This window comes from Cimex lectularius, unplaced genomic scaffold, assembly GCF_000648675.2.
Source record: "Cimex lectularius strain Harlan isolate CLEC.00 unplaced genomic scaffold, Clec_2.1 scaffold150, whole genome shotgun sequence".
NCBI classification, from domain to species: domain Eukaryota; kingdom Metazoa; phylum Arthropoda; class Insecta; order Hemiptera; family Cimicidae; genus Cimex; species Cimex lectularius.
The window spans coordinates 297476-316081 of NW_019392717.1; the positions used below are offsets into that span (position 1 = coordinate 297476).

At 34.4% G+C, this 18606-nt stretch overlaps 1 protein-coding gene across 4 annotated transcripts in view; it reads left to right on the forward strand.

Moving 5' to 3' along the window:
• Positions 1–18606, forward strand: part of LOC106663592 (BTB/POZ domain-containing protein KCTD1) — a 75296-nt gene that overhangs the window by 31194 nt on the left and 25496 nt on the right. For 2 of the 4 annotated variants that reach the window (XM_014388526.2, XM_014388534.2), the window contains 2 exons: positions 5382–5477; positions 5542–5730. In XM_014388526.2, the coding sequence (XP_014244012.1) occupies positions 5382–5477; positions 5542–5730 (285 nt within the window). Of the gene's footprint in view, positions 1–3723; positions 3916–5381; positions 5478–5541; positions 5731–18606 lie in introns of those variants that run through there. The other 2 variants (XM_014388510.2, XM_014388517.2) reach the window with 2 other exon arrangements.

Below are 18606 nucleotides of genomic sequence, written 5' to 3' on the forward strand. Positions count from 1 at the left end.
GGGTTTATGTTCCCCAGTCACCGCTCCCTTATGGCTTATTTTAATTTCCTAGTTCCTTAGTACAGTGCCATCGACTCTCAAGAAGTCCTCAAGTCATTGACTGTCGTTGCTACAATACTTTCACTGTGCTTTCTTTGTGCTCTACAAATCGGGTCATCACTGAATATGCCCATGTTGAGTTGGTGTTTTCTTAGATGCCAGTGACGGTAAATAGTCATATCACTCCCTTAGGCTCATGTTTAGCAGATTCTAACTGTAACATTTATTGAATCAGTCTTGATTAGGGTTGTTTTAGTATAATTTACTGTGTTTAGCGCTCCTGGATTTTTATCCATTTCTCCTTTTGTATTTTTGGATCGATTCTGTGATGGAGGTGATGTTGGTTTTTGTTACACCAAGAATAGCTCCAGAGTATATACATAGCCTTGCAGTGAGTCTGCTTTTTGTTACCCGAAATTTCCTTGTGTCCTGGCATCCAAGATATCATCAGGTTGTTCTGTTTCCACAGGTTTTGGAGATTTTGGATGCATTCACTGATCAGTTTTGGTGTGAGTTTTTTACAAGCTAATACTTTACTACCTGCTTGGCTATTCCATCTTATGAAGAATTTTTTGTCGGTATAACTTCATTTAAGACTTTAAGAACTTCGAAGAATCTTCCAATCAGAGTCCTATGATAAATTTGCAAAGCTCGAACAATCCACAAGGACCTCAAAATTTCTTTTGTTGCTCATTACTTTGTCACCTTAAACGACAATGGCTTGAGACCTCCCTCGTGCAGGGCTGGTCAAAGAGTCCGTGTTGAGAATAAAAATCAAAATACGCTCATATTTGTAATATGTATTAGTATTAATATAGAGGCTATAAATAAATCATTTAAAAAAATATTATTCTAGTCTGCAGAATGAATGTTTTAAGTTGTAAACTATTTAGTTATAGTGTGTAGTGATTAGTGGCCGTTAATCGATAATTATTCAGAAATCGTGAGATGCGGTCTGGTGTGATGTAGGTTTCAGAAAAACATTTTCTTTAACGTGCCAACGTTTCGATCTTTATTGAGATCATCTTCAGGGCCTGGGATTTAAAAACATTGTTTACATTTAACAAATACATTTAGGATGTNATGATCTCAATAAAGGTCGAAACGTTGGCACGATAAAGAAAATGTTTTTCTGAAACCTACATCACACCAGACCGCATCTCACGATTTCTGAATAAATATTTAGTTATAGTGTTTAACATTTATGGGAACGGGATAAAATTTATGTATGTCTGTTTATTGAATGAGTTTTTAGTTGATTATGGTTTTCTGTTTTTAAAATAAAATTGAGTTAAATTAAAAATATGGCTTATTTGACATTAAATATATGATTTTTATTGATGTGAAGAATAATTACTTGTTATTTTTGTCCAATGTAATAATACATTATGTAAAGTGCTTTTATAATTATGTTATTTGTCCAGTTCTTGTAATAACGGTATCGTATGTCCTCCATTCTATCCGGTACTGCCTCGTCGTTTACATTGCAAATGTTCATGTAACCCATCCGTGTCTCACGAATCCCTTTTGTCCCGATGTAATCATGTTAAAAATCATTGCCATTTTGTCAATTCGAACGTCTCCATTTCTTATTCCACGGCCGTCTGTGTAAACCTGGGAAAAGAAATATAAATCTCTTCATGCAAATGGCGCCCGTTCCCACGCAAAATAATTCCTCAATGGACGGTTATTAATATTAATGATGTCCGTACAAATATTGCAATCTCTCGTGTATTGTAAGACATGAAAACATCCTGTTCCAATAGTCGATTTCTTTCTTTTTAACTAGATATTCTTTACTTTTGTTTGCTTTCGAATATGAAATTCTTTATTTATTCTCCTTTGATTTCTGTTAATTTCTTTCTAAAAAAAATTCAGAAAATAAGGCTTTACTTTTCATATATATTGACTTAATCTTGGGCATATTTCGTTAAGTTAAGAAAAAGATTTGAAACGATATAAGTTCATGTGTGTACATATATTGTTAAATATGATTACAAGCATTTTTTTTAAGTTTTATAAACAATGTTTTCCTATTGCTGATATATCCATAACAGCAATCTGAGCTTTACTTTTCAACTGTTTTCCATTACAAGCTTAAGCCTTAAGAGCGAAACGAAGCTCACGCTTTTTGTGCATGTAATAATAAGCTCGTTCGACAACTTTTAGTCGTTGGATTCGAAAAACCGCAATCGCTTTTTCAGTCGGAGGAAGAAAATACTACGTTCGGTTCGTTGGTATTCCTGCAAGTTGGGAAAATTAAAATAAAACACTGAACGCGGATGGTGAGAGGGTTTGGAGCAAAGAGACAGTTTGTTTGGTCAGGAGATGGAAGAGTAAAAGGCCGGTTGAAAAACAGGATTATATGAGAGTTTGTGGAGAGTGGGTGCCTCTAATGTTATCAATTCATTTCAGACCCTCTACCCCCCTCGTCAAATATTCACCCTGGAAACTCGGACTTTGCGAATACGGAATGAGTGAGCGCGAAAGGAAGGAGACGACCGAGGGGGTGAGGATGTAATTTCTCTCTACTTTGTACAGTATTTTCTCCAATTTGCCCTCAGTGAATATTTCAGTGGGTCCGAAGCACAGCTCATTCCGTAATAATTGATGGTGGAGTGGGTAGTGTTTAGTAGCCACGGGGTTGTTGTGTATAGAACCCTCTCATTACAATCTCCCTTTTCCTACAAACGTCCGCTAACCGCCTTTTCATTTTTCCTGTATTTTCATTGGGATGAATTGTTTAAAGGTTACTCTCAAATTTAAACGAGGAATTTTCGTTCTCTCATAATTTCATTTTCAGAAACTAACTGAATAATCTTTAAGTAAAACTGTTTTGATAAATACTGGGTGATGAACTTATAAGACTCCTCATCAATTTGGCCTTTGTGCATTAATAATTTCGGTTTATAATAAAAACAAGTAACCAACGTTTGTTCAATCGCAGACAAACAACAATACAAAAGCTTATAAAAGTATCCCGATTGAAGATGACAAGAAACTCAAACGTCCTGGCAGATCAAAACAGTAACGATAGGTTATTAGATGTTACGCCCGCTAGTCTCGGAGCAACGGAACCATGTCTATAGAGTAAATAATTTTGTGAATAAATTTAATACTGTTACAAGCAAGAGAAAAGTACTAAAGCAGTAATCTTACCACCGGTATGTAAAACATAGTCGTTAATGTTGAGACAGTAGAGCAACGAGGCTTGCTTTTAGTAACAGTTTTAGAAGAGATAGCTGTATATTACCAGAGTAAGTAAAGATACTTGAAGCTTCATTGCGGTGAAAACTTAAAGATTTGAAGAGCATTCAAGGCAGAAGGAAGAAGTAAGCAGTCATCTTATTGCTTTCTGTACTAAATTTATATATTTAATAATGAGTGTACAATAACGTAAAGATCTGGCAGGAACCTGACAAACCACTTGGCCGGGGGAGAGGAACCAGCCATTGCTGGAGTCACCAGTATTTTATTTTTTTATTAATAATAATAATAATAATAAAATAATAGAATAACGTCGGAAGGCAGCTAGATTGAACCGAGGCCGATCGGCAAGGCGAGCCAGCAAGAAGCATTTCGCGGCCTGCATGATCTTGACCCGGAGGCCACTGGGTTCGAGGCTATCGTCTGCGGGTTCGAGAATTGTAAGAAAGAAGGCTAATTGTCAGTCCGCGAGAGGCGATCGCAGAATGTGGCAGTCTTAGCGCGAATTATTTCAATAAGAAAAAAATTTGAGAAATCCATAAATTTGTGTTTTCTGGGGTACAGCGTTTAAGGCCCAGTGTTTTATGTTTTACGGGTGAGGCAGACGATTGCTGAACAGGATGTTGCAGCCTGAGGCGACCATTAGGTTATGTATTTTGCTCTTATCAGGTCTGATACTGTTATGACTTAAACGGTTAAGTTTAATAAGCCTAACTAATTAAGCTGTAAGTTTAATTTTAAAAAGAAAAAGTAAATTGTAAATTTAGTTCGTTTAAATATGATAAGTGTTGGTTGTATTATTTGTAAACTCTAATTAATTAACAGTCTTTGTGTTAAATAATTAGCTTTTTAGAAGCAGGAAGCACTTTATATTTAGGTTAATTTACGTGGTTTACCTTCAGTGGAAGAGCTGCTTCAAATTGATGAAGCGCCATGTAGATCGGCTGTGGTTCAGATCCATGATCAGTGTCTGTGTTTTTCTTTTTCTTATCTTTTTTCTAAGGTTTCAATCTTTCCTTAACTCAATAAAAGTCCTTCAACACATCTACCTCTTCTCAACTGAGCTACCGCTGACCTATTTGCAGCCACGGTTATGAAGGCGTAGCTCATAGCTCGACACCGCAAGTCCAAATCGGTCTAATTAGGTATCCTGTATATTGTTAGATTTAGGGTTATGTTAGGAGGTAACGAAGCCACTGACTTTTTAGGCGGCGTGGAGAATTGTCATGGTGAGACGTCAAAGAGAGGGCTTGAGCTAGTGGATTGATGTGGAAGCTTAGAGTGGAAATTCTGGAATAGTGTTCGGATCATGTTTGCCACGAATGGGATGTCTAGTTTTTGTGGACCTTTTGGTTAGTGACAGCAGAAATAGTAAAGATTCTTCCAAGAACTTTGGATTGAAGGGGATTCAATCCTTTGGATGTTAGATGATTTGAGTAAACCCAACAGCTCGACACCGTAAGTCCAAATCGGTTTAATTAGTATCCTGTATATTGTTAATTTATTCCGTATACTGACTGTTGATTTAATCCAAGTAGGCACCTTCGGTATGTCCTGTCCTTTTTGTTTTTCTCTGTGTGTGTGTGTGTGTGTGTGTGTGTGTGTGTGTGTCCTGGTCCACGTAATTCTGCTGCCCAAGTAGAACCCAAGATAACGGTTTGTTTGGTTAGAGGTTTAGAGGTATCCACTGGTCTGTAATGGGTTGCTTTAGTTGCAAGGTCAAAGTGTAAAGATGTTTGCGGTATCGTCCGTGATTGTTTTGATGTGGATGTTAAGCGTGTAGGTATGTTGACACTGTAAACTGGGTAGAGGATTGGCCCTAGGATAATCCCTTGGGGAACGCCAGCTTGGAGAGCTTGATGACTGAAAATTCGAGCCTCTCCTTGAACCAGTGATCCAAGAGAAAGGACTTTAGAATGAAATAGATTTAATTGGTATGGAAATTTTAAATCATCAGCAAAGAGAAATAGAGTTGAGCATTTTCGATTGGAAGGAAAACAAAAACTGGCCTTTCTGTCGAACGATACATGTTTGGATTAGACGGATATTTGGATCAGTGGGATTCCACTGTAGTTGTAATCAAGCCAGAACTTCACATTCTGCAATAAAAAAAAATAATAATTTGGTTGTTTCAGGAGGAAATGTGAAGTGAGGATGGAAGCCGATGGTAAAGAACCAAAAGATCTGACTCAACCGAGGACAATATTCACCACTGCTCAAATTAAACTGAGGTTGGTCCATTTATCATCATTCAAACCAACTTCTAGAATTGTTCAAAAATTAATTATTTTCCAGCGGTTCACCAGGGACGTCGCCGACTAATTCCCCGGCACCGGCAGTGCCCACGCCGACGTCCCATAGCCCAGGGTACAACCATAAAATAACCGGGATACCTTATGTAGCCGCTGCGAACCGCTACACGGCACCGGTCCACATCGACGTCGGCGGAACCATATACACATCATCATTAGAAACCCTCACCAAGTAAGTTTCTTATTTATTTAACCTCTAAACACCTTTCAACTATGCATTTTTAACCATAGAATGATGTGCGTGATCAGTAATAAGAAAAATCATTGTAAAATTTACAGTTATCACGTTTAACATAACAGAATAAATCAATGACATTTCTGAAATTGCTTGAATTAATTTTAGTGGGGGAAAAAGTCATCCTACCGGTTATTTGAATTATCGCAGTAACACGCAACAAGTTTGTTATGCGTTCTGAATTGTATTATCTTCCTGGTTTTTTCCTCACTCTACGACTTGAAATAAGAGTAACGTGTTAGTTAAAAAGATGAGAAAATGAAAACACAAAAAATATTTAAACTTTTCCGCTTGCTAAGACTAGTTAGTTCATTTCATAAAGTTGTAATACAAGAATCAAACACAATATTTTTTTAATTTATTTCATTTATTGCTACCTGTTCAAAATAAATATACTTTGAGCAAATAGTATATTTATATAAAAATCTGACAGATTTGGCAGACCAGGAGGCGGGCGAGAAGACGAGGGAAACCAGTGTTAGAACTCTCTTTTATTTAATTGGGTGGGCTAAGATAGAAGGTCACGAGGACATGGTCGTTTTGAACGGCGCGGAGGATTGTAAGGGTGAAACATTGAGGAAACACTAAAAAAAGGAAGTGTGTTCAAATAAAATCTATCAAGAATGTGATTATAAGATCTTTATGAATCGTTTGATTGGTGACGTAAAAGAAAGAAGATACGGCTAGATAAGATTAAAAGGATTGAATTCGTTGGCTGTTCGATCATTTGGTCGAGCCCGATAGTTCGGCTGCGTAGGTCCAAATAGATCTAATCAGTGTTTCGTAAGAGTTTAGTTAGTTATATATGTTTGTTTAGTGATGATTTTGGTCCCAGAAGTTGTCTGAGCAGTTCATGTCTTTTGTTAAATTCTTGCCGTTTTAATCTTGTATGTGGATTCCATTTAAGTCTGTTATCTAAGACCAAAGTAGCGGACTTGGTTCGATGATGGTATTATCCTGTTGATTTTGTGCCTGGTGGGCAGGTTTGACGTAGCTTGTTTGCTTTTTTGCTCGTTCAACCTGATCAGCTTCCGAATGAACCAGTCGGTAATGAGGTTCTGATTGCTTCCGAGGCTAGGATAGTAAAGGAGTCATGAACCGGCACACGGCCACTTGCTAGGTCTGTCTCCACTCTCGGGTTTTTTTGTTTGAGATATACAAATGTGTTTCGGCATTGCTATCTTCAGTGAGGAACAGGACTTCCTTCACTGAGGAGGACTCGCAGGCCAACATCCATCATCTACTAGTATGAGAGTGTCGTTAAGATTGTTGTGTCGTCCATATAGGTTGCGTGTGGCTTCCCAAATTGTGGTCAGTGAAACCGTTGAGGTTTTCGCTTTTTTACTTTAAACATTTTTTTATTTATACCCGTTTCAATCAGATCAATCAAAACCGACTTCTCAAAAATCGTAAAGGTTTTAGGAGTCTAAAAATCGATAAAATTAAATTCAATCAAAAATTTATATTTAAGGGTCTTTAGAGGTGTTAAAACAAAATTTCAAATTAGATTCAAGAAAAAAATTATGTTAGTTTACTTGAAAAATATTTGGTTTTGAGAAAGTTGTTGTTATTGATCAACTTTGATGACTTTTAGTATATTTTTATTGCTACCTATATAAAAAACGCTATATATTCACATAGATGATTTGAGCAAGTAGAAAGGTGAAATAAAAATATTAAAAAACTGAAAATTTAAACTTAAAAAAATTGACCAATCCAGGGCCTAATATTTTGGTGCGTAGAGTTACCCAAAAAGTCTCTCTCTCTCTCTCTCTCTCTCTCTCTCTCTCTCTCTCTCTCTCTCTCTCTCTCTCNTATATATATATAACCTTGTACCTCAGTATATATGTACATATACACACACAGGATAGAAATGAGGAAAAACGAACCTATATACTGAGGTAACTTGTTGAAGAAGTGTTTAAAATCTAATGCCAGATGCAATAAGGTAAGCAGGTACTGCACAAGTACCTTTTCATTTTCTTAATCCGTTTTCCAGTTTGGTTATCTTAAGTAAATAAAAAAGAATTTAAGCCTCAGGACTTTAAGGATGACATAAAGAAAGGAAGTTTGTTGTTTTTGTATGCATGATCAATTTTGCAGAATGGTCTAAATGTCGGGTGTTTAAACATAGAGGAAAAAAATGTTATTACAAGGGGTTGTATTGTAGTTGTGCCGGCAGGGTGGAAGCTGGGAAAGGGGTGTATTAATTCCAAGGTTGATCAGGGGTGTAAGAGATAGGCCTGAACCCTGCTTTTTCAACATTCCACAGATAACTTATCTCAGCTAGACTAATTTATAACAAAACCCACCCACGCCAACTGCTAATATATGGCACCCTTGGTGCAACAACATACACGTATTTTGCAGAAACACGTATAGAAATTATTATTCCGCGATAATCCGTTGTATATTTCTGAAATCGGAGAAAAACTGACTTTTTGATATCTCGTTACCTCGGATAACGCTATACAATGTAATCACGTTTGTATGTTGGAAAATGTCGAAACTTTTGAACTTTGATATTAATGGTATTAAAAAGCTAAAAATACTAATTTTCTTATCTCAAGATAATCCAACATAAAATCGATACATACAGCTTTTATTTGTAAATATACCAATTCTTTGAAATTTATCGGAACAGACTTAAAACTTAACTCCTTACTTAATTCAATGAAACTTTGACAATATCAAATGTTGAAAGAACGGTAACGACAATTGCAACATTCTAAAACGACCTAGTCACATTTCGCAGTGACATTTTCAACACTCAAACACTTTCTACTGTGAAATATATCAAGAAATCCGTTGGCATTACTTAACGATAATTCAACAGATATATTATTAGATCTAGTTTATTGATTATTGACGAATCTTCAATATTTCAACAAAATCCATTTTTTTTATTAATTAATCTTTTTATGTAAGGTATTGGTTGAAATGAAAAAGTTAGTGTCACGAGCGGGATTCGTACCCACGACCTTCAGCTCAATACACTTGTGCTTTCATTTCAGCCAATACTTTACATAAAAAGATTAATTAATTGAAAGAATTTATTTGGTCAATGAGACAACGAAATATAATGGATTTAAAATTCAAAAAGTTGTATTCGAAAGCAAAAAGATTCAACACTATCGATGATCTTTGCCAAAATTAAATATTCTATTTTTCATATTCTTGCATGTTGTTTTATTATTTCTTGTGGTCATATTATTATATACATATCCCGTAAGGAAATTATTAAAATAGATGACGGCAAGCGGCACGAGAGTGCAGAATTTAGAAATTTTCAACTTCTTTCAGTTGTCACATCCTTTTAATTATTTCCCAAGTCACATGTGATATAAAGCATATTTAATTTCACATCTTTTGGACTATTTCATTTGAATCAAATATTTGCCTGCAGTTTAATTATATCTGATCACTTATGTCTTTATATTCTTGCTGTTTAATTCAGCCGTCGAATCGATTCGATTGTCAAATTTTCGAAAACTAGCACTACATGAAATGTCATAAACTCTTGTTCGACTTATTTTATTAATTTAATTTTATTTATTTATTTTATATTATTATTTATTTTTATTATCATTTTTATTATTTATTTTATTTTTATTTTCTTATTATTCATTTTATTTTTATTGATTTTATTTATTTCATTTATTTTTTTCTGCTTATAATAGTGTACAGTTCCACATTAATGATACGTTCACCCATTGAAAATTGTCTTACTCGGGAGTTTTTAAGAAAACTGTTGTTCGACAATTGTGAAAAAATCGCTTTGAAAAGTTTCGATAACTTTCAAACTTTGTTCTTCGAGGATCGGTATGACAGACGGTCTTGTGTAACTAGAAAGGATGAAGACAGATAATATTTACCGAGGCTGCGAAGTGGGACGCGTTTATACGGCATGAAATCCAAGATCTTTAGGGGCTTAACCGGTAATTTTCACTTCTCGATTCCTTCTTCCAAAAACGGTTGCCGAGACTAACCTTTTAAGGACAGTGTTCGATTGCAGAAAACCGAAATGTTCAACAAACAATATCGATGATAGCTTCCAAGCTTTTTTGTTCTCTTATATCCGTCCGACTTACAAGAATGATCGAAGATCATATTCCAAATAATACTGGACGATACTAATTCCTTTATTTATATTTTTAAGGTCAAAATTAAGCAAAATTTATTTAAAATTTAGTTTTAAATATTCAGCTTTATAAGTTGTTCGTTGTATACTCCGTTTAAACTAGTATAAAATGCAAATATGGACTGACAATCAGGAGTTTGTTTTTGACTTAAATTGGCTGCATATGTTTTATTTTTCTAAATAATGTAGTCATTTTTAATTGTAAGTTTTTTTGCTTCGAAAACCGAACGATTCTTCAGAGTCCAGTAACAAAGTAGGCTCTTTTCTTTTGCACTTAATAGTATATTAACTCCTATTAATAATTAAAATAATTAAAAATAACTTAATGATTATATAATCTTTATGAAAGGTATTGGTAGAGATAAAAAAGGCAGTGTCACGAGCGGGATTCGAACCCGCGACCTTCTGCTAGATACGCCGCTGCTCTACCATCTGAGCTATCGTGATCTCGATCCTCTCGGACATCAACTCCCCATCTCAACCTCACCTTATGAGTTTTCCCTCCTTTTGCCATTTTTCAAATGTCGTGTAATCGGTTTGGATTCTCGACGACAATACTATTCATTCCAAAAATAGACTGCGTCTCTACGTTAAGTCAAGACTTAAGATAACCTTGGATCAACACACGACTAAAACGACAAGCTCTAAACGAACGTTCGGACTATTCTAGACTACAGGCACGCAAATTTAACGTTTCAAAGAAAAACAAACTGACTGTCTACAAGACTACTAAAATCGACGTACAGACTAAAACTTGTGGGCACCAATGCCTCAAGAATACAGTCCTTCAAATCCAAATTCCTCTGAATTATAGTTATTGCTCCTTACCACGTCTCCAAAAACCCTTCACAATGACCTCAAAATCCCTTTCATGCAAAAAATAATCCCCCAAACATTTTCCACTTTCCACAATAAACTCCCTTATCAAACAGAAATCACCCTTACAATCCCACCAGACAACTGAAGAGATGGCCTTGTGACCTACTGACTGAGGATTAGTCCTCGCGGGAGAACAACAATGGTTTTTAACTCCCCTCACGACACATGATCCATGTCATTTGCAAATTCCACTTATTACTTAAATAAATAAATGTATGTAATATTATAATAAATGTATTAAATTTTTAAAAAATAAATAGAAAAACCTATATGTTTAATAACGAAAAGCTTCAAATCATATTTACAGAAGAGGAGAAAATGCATCCAAATAAGGCTAATTATTTCAAATAAAATCCCAAATAATAATTAGTAGAACAGTTAACAACCAAAACAAGACGATGTAGGTAACACTCGAAAAGCAAAAGTTAAAATTTAGCATTTAAACATCTTCAATGGTGGGTCTGTGTGTTAATCAGTGTTGTTTTTGTCAATCGTAATCATTGTTATTGGTTTGGTTTCTCCCCTGTACTACATAGAAGCAAATTATTTGGAAATACCAGTTATTTAGATTACCAGTTGAAATCGTAAGCCGGTTTTCTCACGTGCGGTGCCTTGGCTTGGCACAAATGTATTTTTTTTAAGTTTCTTGAAAGAAAAGGCCGAGTTTACGGCCGAACCTCAAGCTTATCTTTTAGGTCAAAAACGCCGAAGGTACGAATACATCTGGCGGCAATGCTCGTAACAGTTTTATGGCTTATTATCCAAGTTTATCACCGGCCGTAAAACATGGGTGCGGGATATGAGGAACTTGGCGTAACTGAGAGGTTTATCAACAATTTTCCATAAAACAGACACCCGCGGCTTTATCACCGGTACGAGAAACGGGTGATATTATTATTTTATTATTGCCCAACCAGAGGGTATTGGTGAAATACATCTGGGCATTCATGGACTTGGAAGCAGTCAAAGTACAACATCGTGTAGATTACCAATAAACCTTAAGATAATGTTCTTGTTGTTTCTGTTTCTATTTTGTTGAATATTGATAATGTTTCTTTTTAAAAACAACCCAATGAAACCCTTTTGAACCCAATGACCCGCAAAAACCCAACGCATGCAGTTTATTAGTAATTATAATTTTTGAGAAGATACTCCATTAAGAAAACCAGCTGGATATTAATTATCAAAATTAATCACACTCTCTTCTAAATGGAAGTATTTCAATGAAGTTCCTTGTTCTATGAGACTTATAAGAGAAAAATAAAACCCTGACCAATTTTTACAAAGAAGAAATATATCTTACACATTTTCAATAATGGTTATTCTTAAATGACAATTTAATTGTATCGCTGCAAATTGATATAACAGTTCGATTGTACTAAAATAAATATCGTCTCTCAATTAACATTTTGGAATGTATTTCCTGATTGAAGGGCTATTTTCTCATAGTTCATGGAAAGAGCTGGCAAAAGGAAGGCTAAGGAAGGGAAAAACAGAAAAAAAGATAGGTAAGAAGAAAAGGTAAAAGTAGTGATAGAGTGAGAAATAAACAAGAAAAGGGAGAGATTGAAAGTGAGAAAATGGAAGGGAGGAGGTGTCCATATGGGAGAAACAGAGATATATAAATATTTAAATGTACAGATAAGTAGACAGATAGATGAATTGATACACAGGCAGATAGATAGTGAGGAATATAGATAATTAACTATATAAATGATTAGATATAAACACAAATGGATAGATTAATAGACAGAGAGAGAGAGGAAGGTAAGAGTAAAAAATAAAAAAGGACAGTAAGAACAGCGGAGAGATTAAAGATAAGAAAATTAAATGTGATGTTTGTGAATATGAGAATAAAAAATTAAATATATGCATAAATATATACAGGGTGGACTACAATTTACTCATTTAATTCTGATACGATTAACTGGAGCAAAAAATGGTCTTACACAAACCCCACGTTAATTTTAGCATCGAATCGTGGTAACAGATTGAACATAACTTTCTCATCTAGCTGGGAAATGACACTTTGTTATTTTAAATGAGAATCCGATATTTTTATTCTACAATTCGATTTTAGAGCTATAATATGCTACTTTTACTGAAAGGATGATTTCTCATTCTCATTTGAGATAATGAAGTTAGTATCACTTCACAGCTAGATGAGAAAGTTACGTTAAATCTGTTACCACCACGTGATTCCTAGCCAAAATTAAATTGGGGCTTGTATAAGACCATTTTTTGGTAAAGTTAATCGTTTCCAAATTAAATTGAAGGACTATAGAAGTTGATACACCTTGTATATATAAAAATAAATAAATATCTAAATGTACACATAGATAAACAGACAGATGAATTTTTAGACAGACAAATAGGTAGATACATAGAGAGATTAATAAATAAGATAAATATATATATTTAGATTAAAAAAATATATAAATAGATATAAACACAATTAGATTGATTAATAGACCAACAGATAAACAGACAGGGAATGAGTAAGAACGATGAGGAAAAGGGTAAAGATAAACAGTAGCTTTTTGTAAAAGAGAAGGGGAGAAGGGAGAAATGAAATGATACACATAAATAAATACGTACATAGACATAAATAGATTTTCATACAGACACATGGAATAGTTAATGTGCTTGTCAGATAGAGAGGTGAAACGAAAACGGTGATGGAAGAAAGGTTAGGAAGAGAGAGAGAAAATGTATAGTAATTAGTAAAGTACATCATTTTATTCAACGTTCGGTAAATTTACTCAGATTTACTTTATCATTTTAGTGTGACTTCTATTGACATTCAATCGATATCCAAACAATAAAAGTATAAGTAAGTTCTAATTTGTCGGGATGATCATCGATTTCAATGAAACATTTTTGGTAATATTAGGCAAAAAAATATTACACTCGTTTCCAACATTCTTGCCAGTGAGCCTTAGGAGAGAAATAATAATTCTGTAAAAATATATAGAAAAATATTTAAGGTATTTTTTTATTAAGAGCTGTCGTTCGTGTAACATGGTTCTCTCTCTCTTTCTAACCTTTTCTTCCACCACCGTTTTTGTTCCACCTACCTATCTGTCTATCGCTATAAATCTATCCGTGTGTGTGTATATCTATATATTTATGTCTACTTACGTATTTATTGTTGTGAATCACTAGCTTTTTCTCTCCTTCCTTTTCCTATTACAGTCGGTGTGTATACCAATCAGTAAAGTATGCCAAGAAAATTGGATGTCCAAAAAATCGGATTTGTTCTAAACACCCTTTGAAAAACAGTAAATACAAATTTTTGTAGCAAACAAGAAAATAAAAAAAATACACATTTTTGGGCTGGATAGTGAGCATTTTTTCCTCATGGGATGTCCGATTTTCCTCTTAAAAATCCGTAACTCATCCGGATTTTATCTAAGTCCATGGTATTGTAATCATTGGAAAGCTGAATTTCCCTAGCTTTAGCCTATTTAAACGATAATAAAGTTAAATGTCATTACAAGAGAGAAACATGGTTAGGATTGGTTAGGATGAGAAACATAAGGGTAATATCAACAAAAACGTCTCAAACTATTCAGTTTATATCTCTAATTATAATTTATTTACTAAGGTCAAATATTAGCCATTTTGTAAAGTTTACAGAGTTATGGATTTATGTTAAATTTACTGTAGATTAATGGAGTCGTTAAAGTTACCAATATTTTTGTGATTGTTGAAAATGGTTGCTTTTTTTTTCAAAATTCGTAATAGGTTTTTTTGTATAGAAAAGGAATATCAGCTTTGTTTCTAAATAAAATTACTTGCAGTTAACCAACTATTTCCTTAAAATCGGTGACTCCACGTCGGTAGCCCCTTACCAATTTCATTTCCGATTGGCCTTATCTCTATTTTTTATATAAAATTAAAAGCTCGTCATAAAAATTTCAGAATATATTTTTGTTAGAGTATGAACTGTTTATTTTTTATCTCTTTCTCTGTCAATTTAATTTTTTATTATTATAATTCAAACCTTAGCTTTTCAATTATAACCATTTTTTGAAAGTAAAAAAAAATGTTTTTCCGTCATGTTTAATCAAAAATATTATCGTAGTTATTTATTACTATTGTATTTTAGATACGGAAAGTGATCTGAAAAATTTACTATTATTTTTTAATTATGAAGTGTGGTTTGCACTAATTAGAAATTAAATCGAAATTTTCTTTTACCCTAGTAGATTTCATCAACTTATTTGCAAAAGCTACCCAAATAACAGTCTTTGTCATCAATGATTAATGATGAAGCGACCGTCCCCGCCCCCAGTCGGTTTAGTGTGTGTACAAACGATCGGGCAGACGAGGTCCGCTGTGTACTTTGCGGCCCCCTGCATTGTGGTCAACCCTGCAAACATTATTACTGAGCAGCCCTGTTGACACAAACCCCTTTCATTTAGTATTTAAACATAACTAGGTCTAGCTTATATACAAGGGTCTCGAAAAGCAAATTGCCGCCGGTGTGTACCTCCAGTCAAAGACCGCTAATATTCAAAACTGAATTTGCATCTAGAGTTGATACCGATTCATTCGAATAATTGAAAATTGTGCTTTCACGTTCGCAAAACACTTTTAATTAATTAAAATATTATTTCAGTCAGTTTAACATTACTTAACAATTAACCGTCAATGGTGTCGTGAATGCTTTCTCATTGGAACGCTGTAATCATTTTTGAACTTCTTATAAATTCGAAATTTTTTTACTTATTATTTTTAGCATCTTTAAGGTACCTCTAGCCAAAAAATAATACATAATAAACATTAAGTTGTTTTCCGTTTTGGATTGTTGTATTCTTGTATCATCAGTAGGGCTAAACAGGAAATTACTAATCCGACTAACGTCTGTTCGAAACGCGTCCAACTTGAATTACATAAACAGATTTCGGTTTTTATATGTGAAAACAAAAGTTCGGGTAGATAATACAATTGTATGTAAAAAAGACACATAGCTATGTAGGTGTTATGTAAATCGAATAATTATACAAGAAACCCCACTGGTGAGTTGCCTATTAATAACAGGCAGTATATTATACATTCGAGCAGAAGTAGCTATTGGCCGTTAATATATTTCTTCGTTTCTACTGAATCGGATAATATATTTTATGGAACTAGCCATGAGCTTGGACCATTAATTTTATCTTTCCAGAGAGGTTAAGCCCGGTTTACGAAATTCAAAAAACTAATAATACGATAATATTTTTTAAGTTTCATCCACCGTCAATAAGAATTTTCAGTGAGAGTTAACTTAAATCTTCGACGACTTTGACAAAAATCTATTTTCCTCAGGCTTAACCTAAAAAATTTAATGATCTAAATAATAAGCCGCAGTTTTCAACAAAGATGGTAATTAAAATAAAAACTAGATGGGAGAAGGATCTGTTTTCTTCTCTACCAAGCGGAGAAATGTTTCAGAAGGAACTTGCTACATATCTGTATGTCCGGGAGATGATGCTAAACTCCATTCATCCAGAGCGAAGCTATGTATAGGTTCATGGAAGGACATCACATATAATCTTCGTGTCGCCAAATAACAAGAACAAGTGTAACTTCAATGGGATGTTTTATTGAGCATGTCCGTTTAAGTCCAGACAACAAAGACTAGGAGAAAGTCCTATTAGCACGCTCTATTTGATGGACGTTTAATCACCCAACAGAAGTCTGCATTTATGAGAGAAGATTGGGACTAAAACCAATTTCCCCTGGAAAGTTGATCTTTGCTTTAAGAATATGATTGGTAATAGAAGGTATGACTTAATGAAATATATAGTGAACTGAATGACAAAATAGATCACTCATTGCACGTTTGCAATCAAGAATAGAAAGGCTTTTATAGAAGACTCTTGGTTTTTATGTTACTAGACTGGGTTTTATTGCACATCTTTTAACAAGGTGCTTAACAACTTAAATGGCATAAGAAAATTTCAGTGGCTGGCAGAGGTCCTATATATATTTTCCTATAGCCATTTTCCTTGACAATCTTTTTTGCCTTTTGATGGGAATACAAAGTATAGGTTCAGCCAAGGAGGGAACCCAAGTATACTGTATGGCCTAATTATTTTTCTATTAAGAGCAAATGAAAGCTCAATCCAAAAAATATAACTCAGGAGTTAATAAAAATCATGAATTGTGATATTTCCTCGTGTTGTCTGCGGAGTAATTATCCTCTCTTTTACTCGCTTTAGGGCATTTTGGTCTGTTGACACAGCGTTCAAGATGGCGGAAGCCGATACACGTCTGACAGACCTAAGTAAAGAACCAACTACAAAAATCATGAAGGTAGATAGTGATCTATCATCACCCATATAAGAAGGAGCACATCATTCCTAGATGATGGACGCAGTGCACAAGGCTCCTTAGCTACAAAAAATAAAATCTATATCTTAGAAATTAATAAGATTTCATAATATTCTCACAGAAATACTTTGTATTACCATCAAAAGACAAAAAAGTTGTCAAGAAAAATAGCCCAATCTGTAACATTTTAAATCATCGAAATAGTTTAAAATTATATGTTTATATTTTTTGTTTAATGTGATATTGTTTTTTGGTAGTTTCTATATATAATATTTGAAAAGTAATAAATGTAAGAAACTGTCGGGATGGTATTGAGCGGGGATGAATTGTGTTGCCTGTGGGCAGCTCTTGCCCTTGTTGTTTTTCAATAACAAGGCCTGAGGACAACCATTCGACGGTTATTTGTTGTCGGGTCCGCCGAGGCAGTCGGTTGTTACCTCGACTAATCTCTGTTCCAAGCCCGAGGACTTTGCCCCCGAGCATTTGCGTTACATTACGTTTTGACAACTTCTCCGACCCGAAGGTTATATTTATGGGAAGGGCCTTCGGGCTGTAAAATATATATATTTTAAGGCAGAGCAAGGCGAAACATATTTTGTAAATGCTTACTAACGACTAGAGAAAATTCGGGCCCGGGCAAGTGGGCTTAAAACCGACGAAGACTATGGGCGCAAAAGATCGGCATATGCGATCTACAAAGAAGGAGACTAAGTAAAAAACATTAATTTACAGAAAAAACAAAATAATAGAGACATGCAGAAATGTCATCCCAGATATATCGATACACCCTATATAAAAATTTAAAAACATTTAAATTCATTTGAAAGAGCCTCTACGAATTTAATGATGTTTTCGCAGACAAAAATTCTAATAAATTTTCTCTTAATTTAAAAATAGAGAATAAACTATAAATTTGAAATGTAAATTTTTCATTTGAGCACGAATTATAAATAAATGTCAATTCTGCCCCAAAAATAATGGTTTAATATACTCCCCTGAGAGGACGTTTTGTTATGTGCATATAAGCTTATTCATGTTTCACACGTTTCAGCATGTTATTTTATTAGCTCTATTAGCATTTGTTCTACTTCTGTGGATTGTCCTCTCCTGAATTTTGTTTGTCAGGACTAGACGTTTCAGAGATCACCAAGTTGAGCAGAAAGATTTAAGAGAAAACCATACTTGACAGGGTGACATACTCAGCTATTCACGTTAGCGATCGTAATCCTATCATAAATGTATTTTTACAGTCGCACTTAATTCCTCCAGGCTGGCCAGGTTGCAAGGAGGATCTCTTGCAAGAAAACTAAACTCGTTCGACTTCCATTGGTCTTCCTAACTTTTGTCAGAATAACATCATAAAACCTATTAGGCTTCTTTTGTGCTCAGATGGTGAATTTATGGATATTTATGGGCTGAATACACAATTTTATTGTGACCATAATTTCACTACGATTCAGGGGTGCGAATGG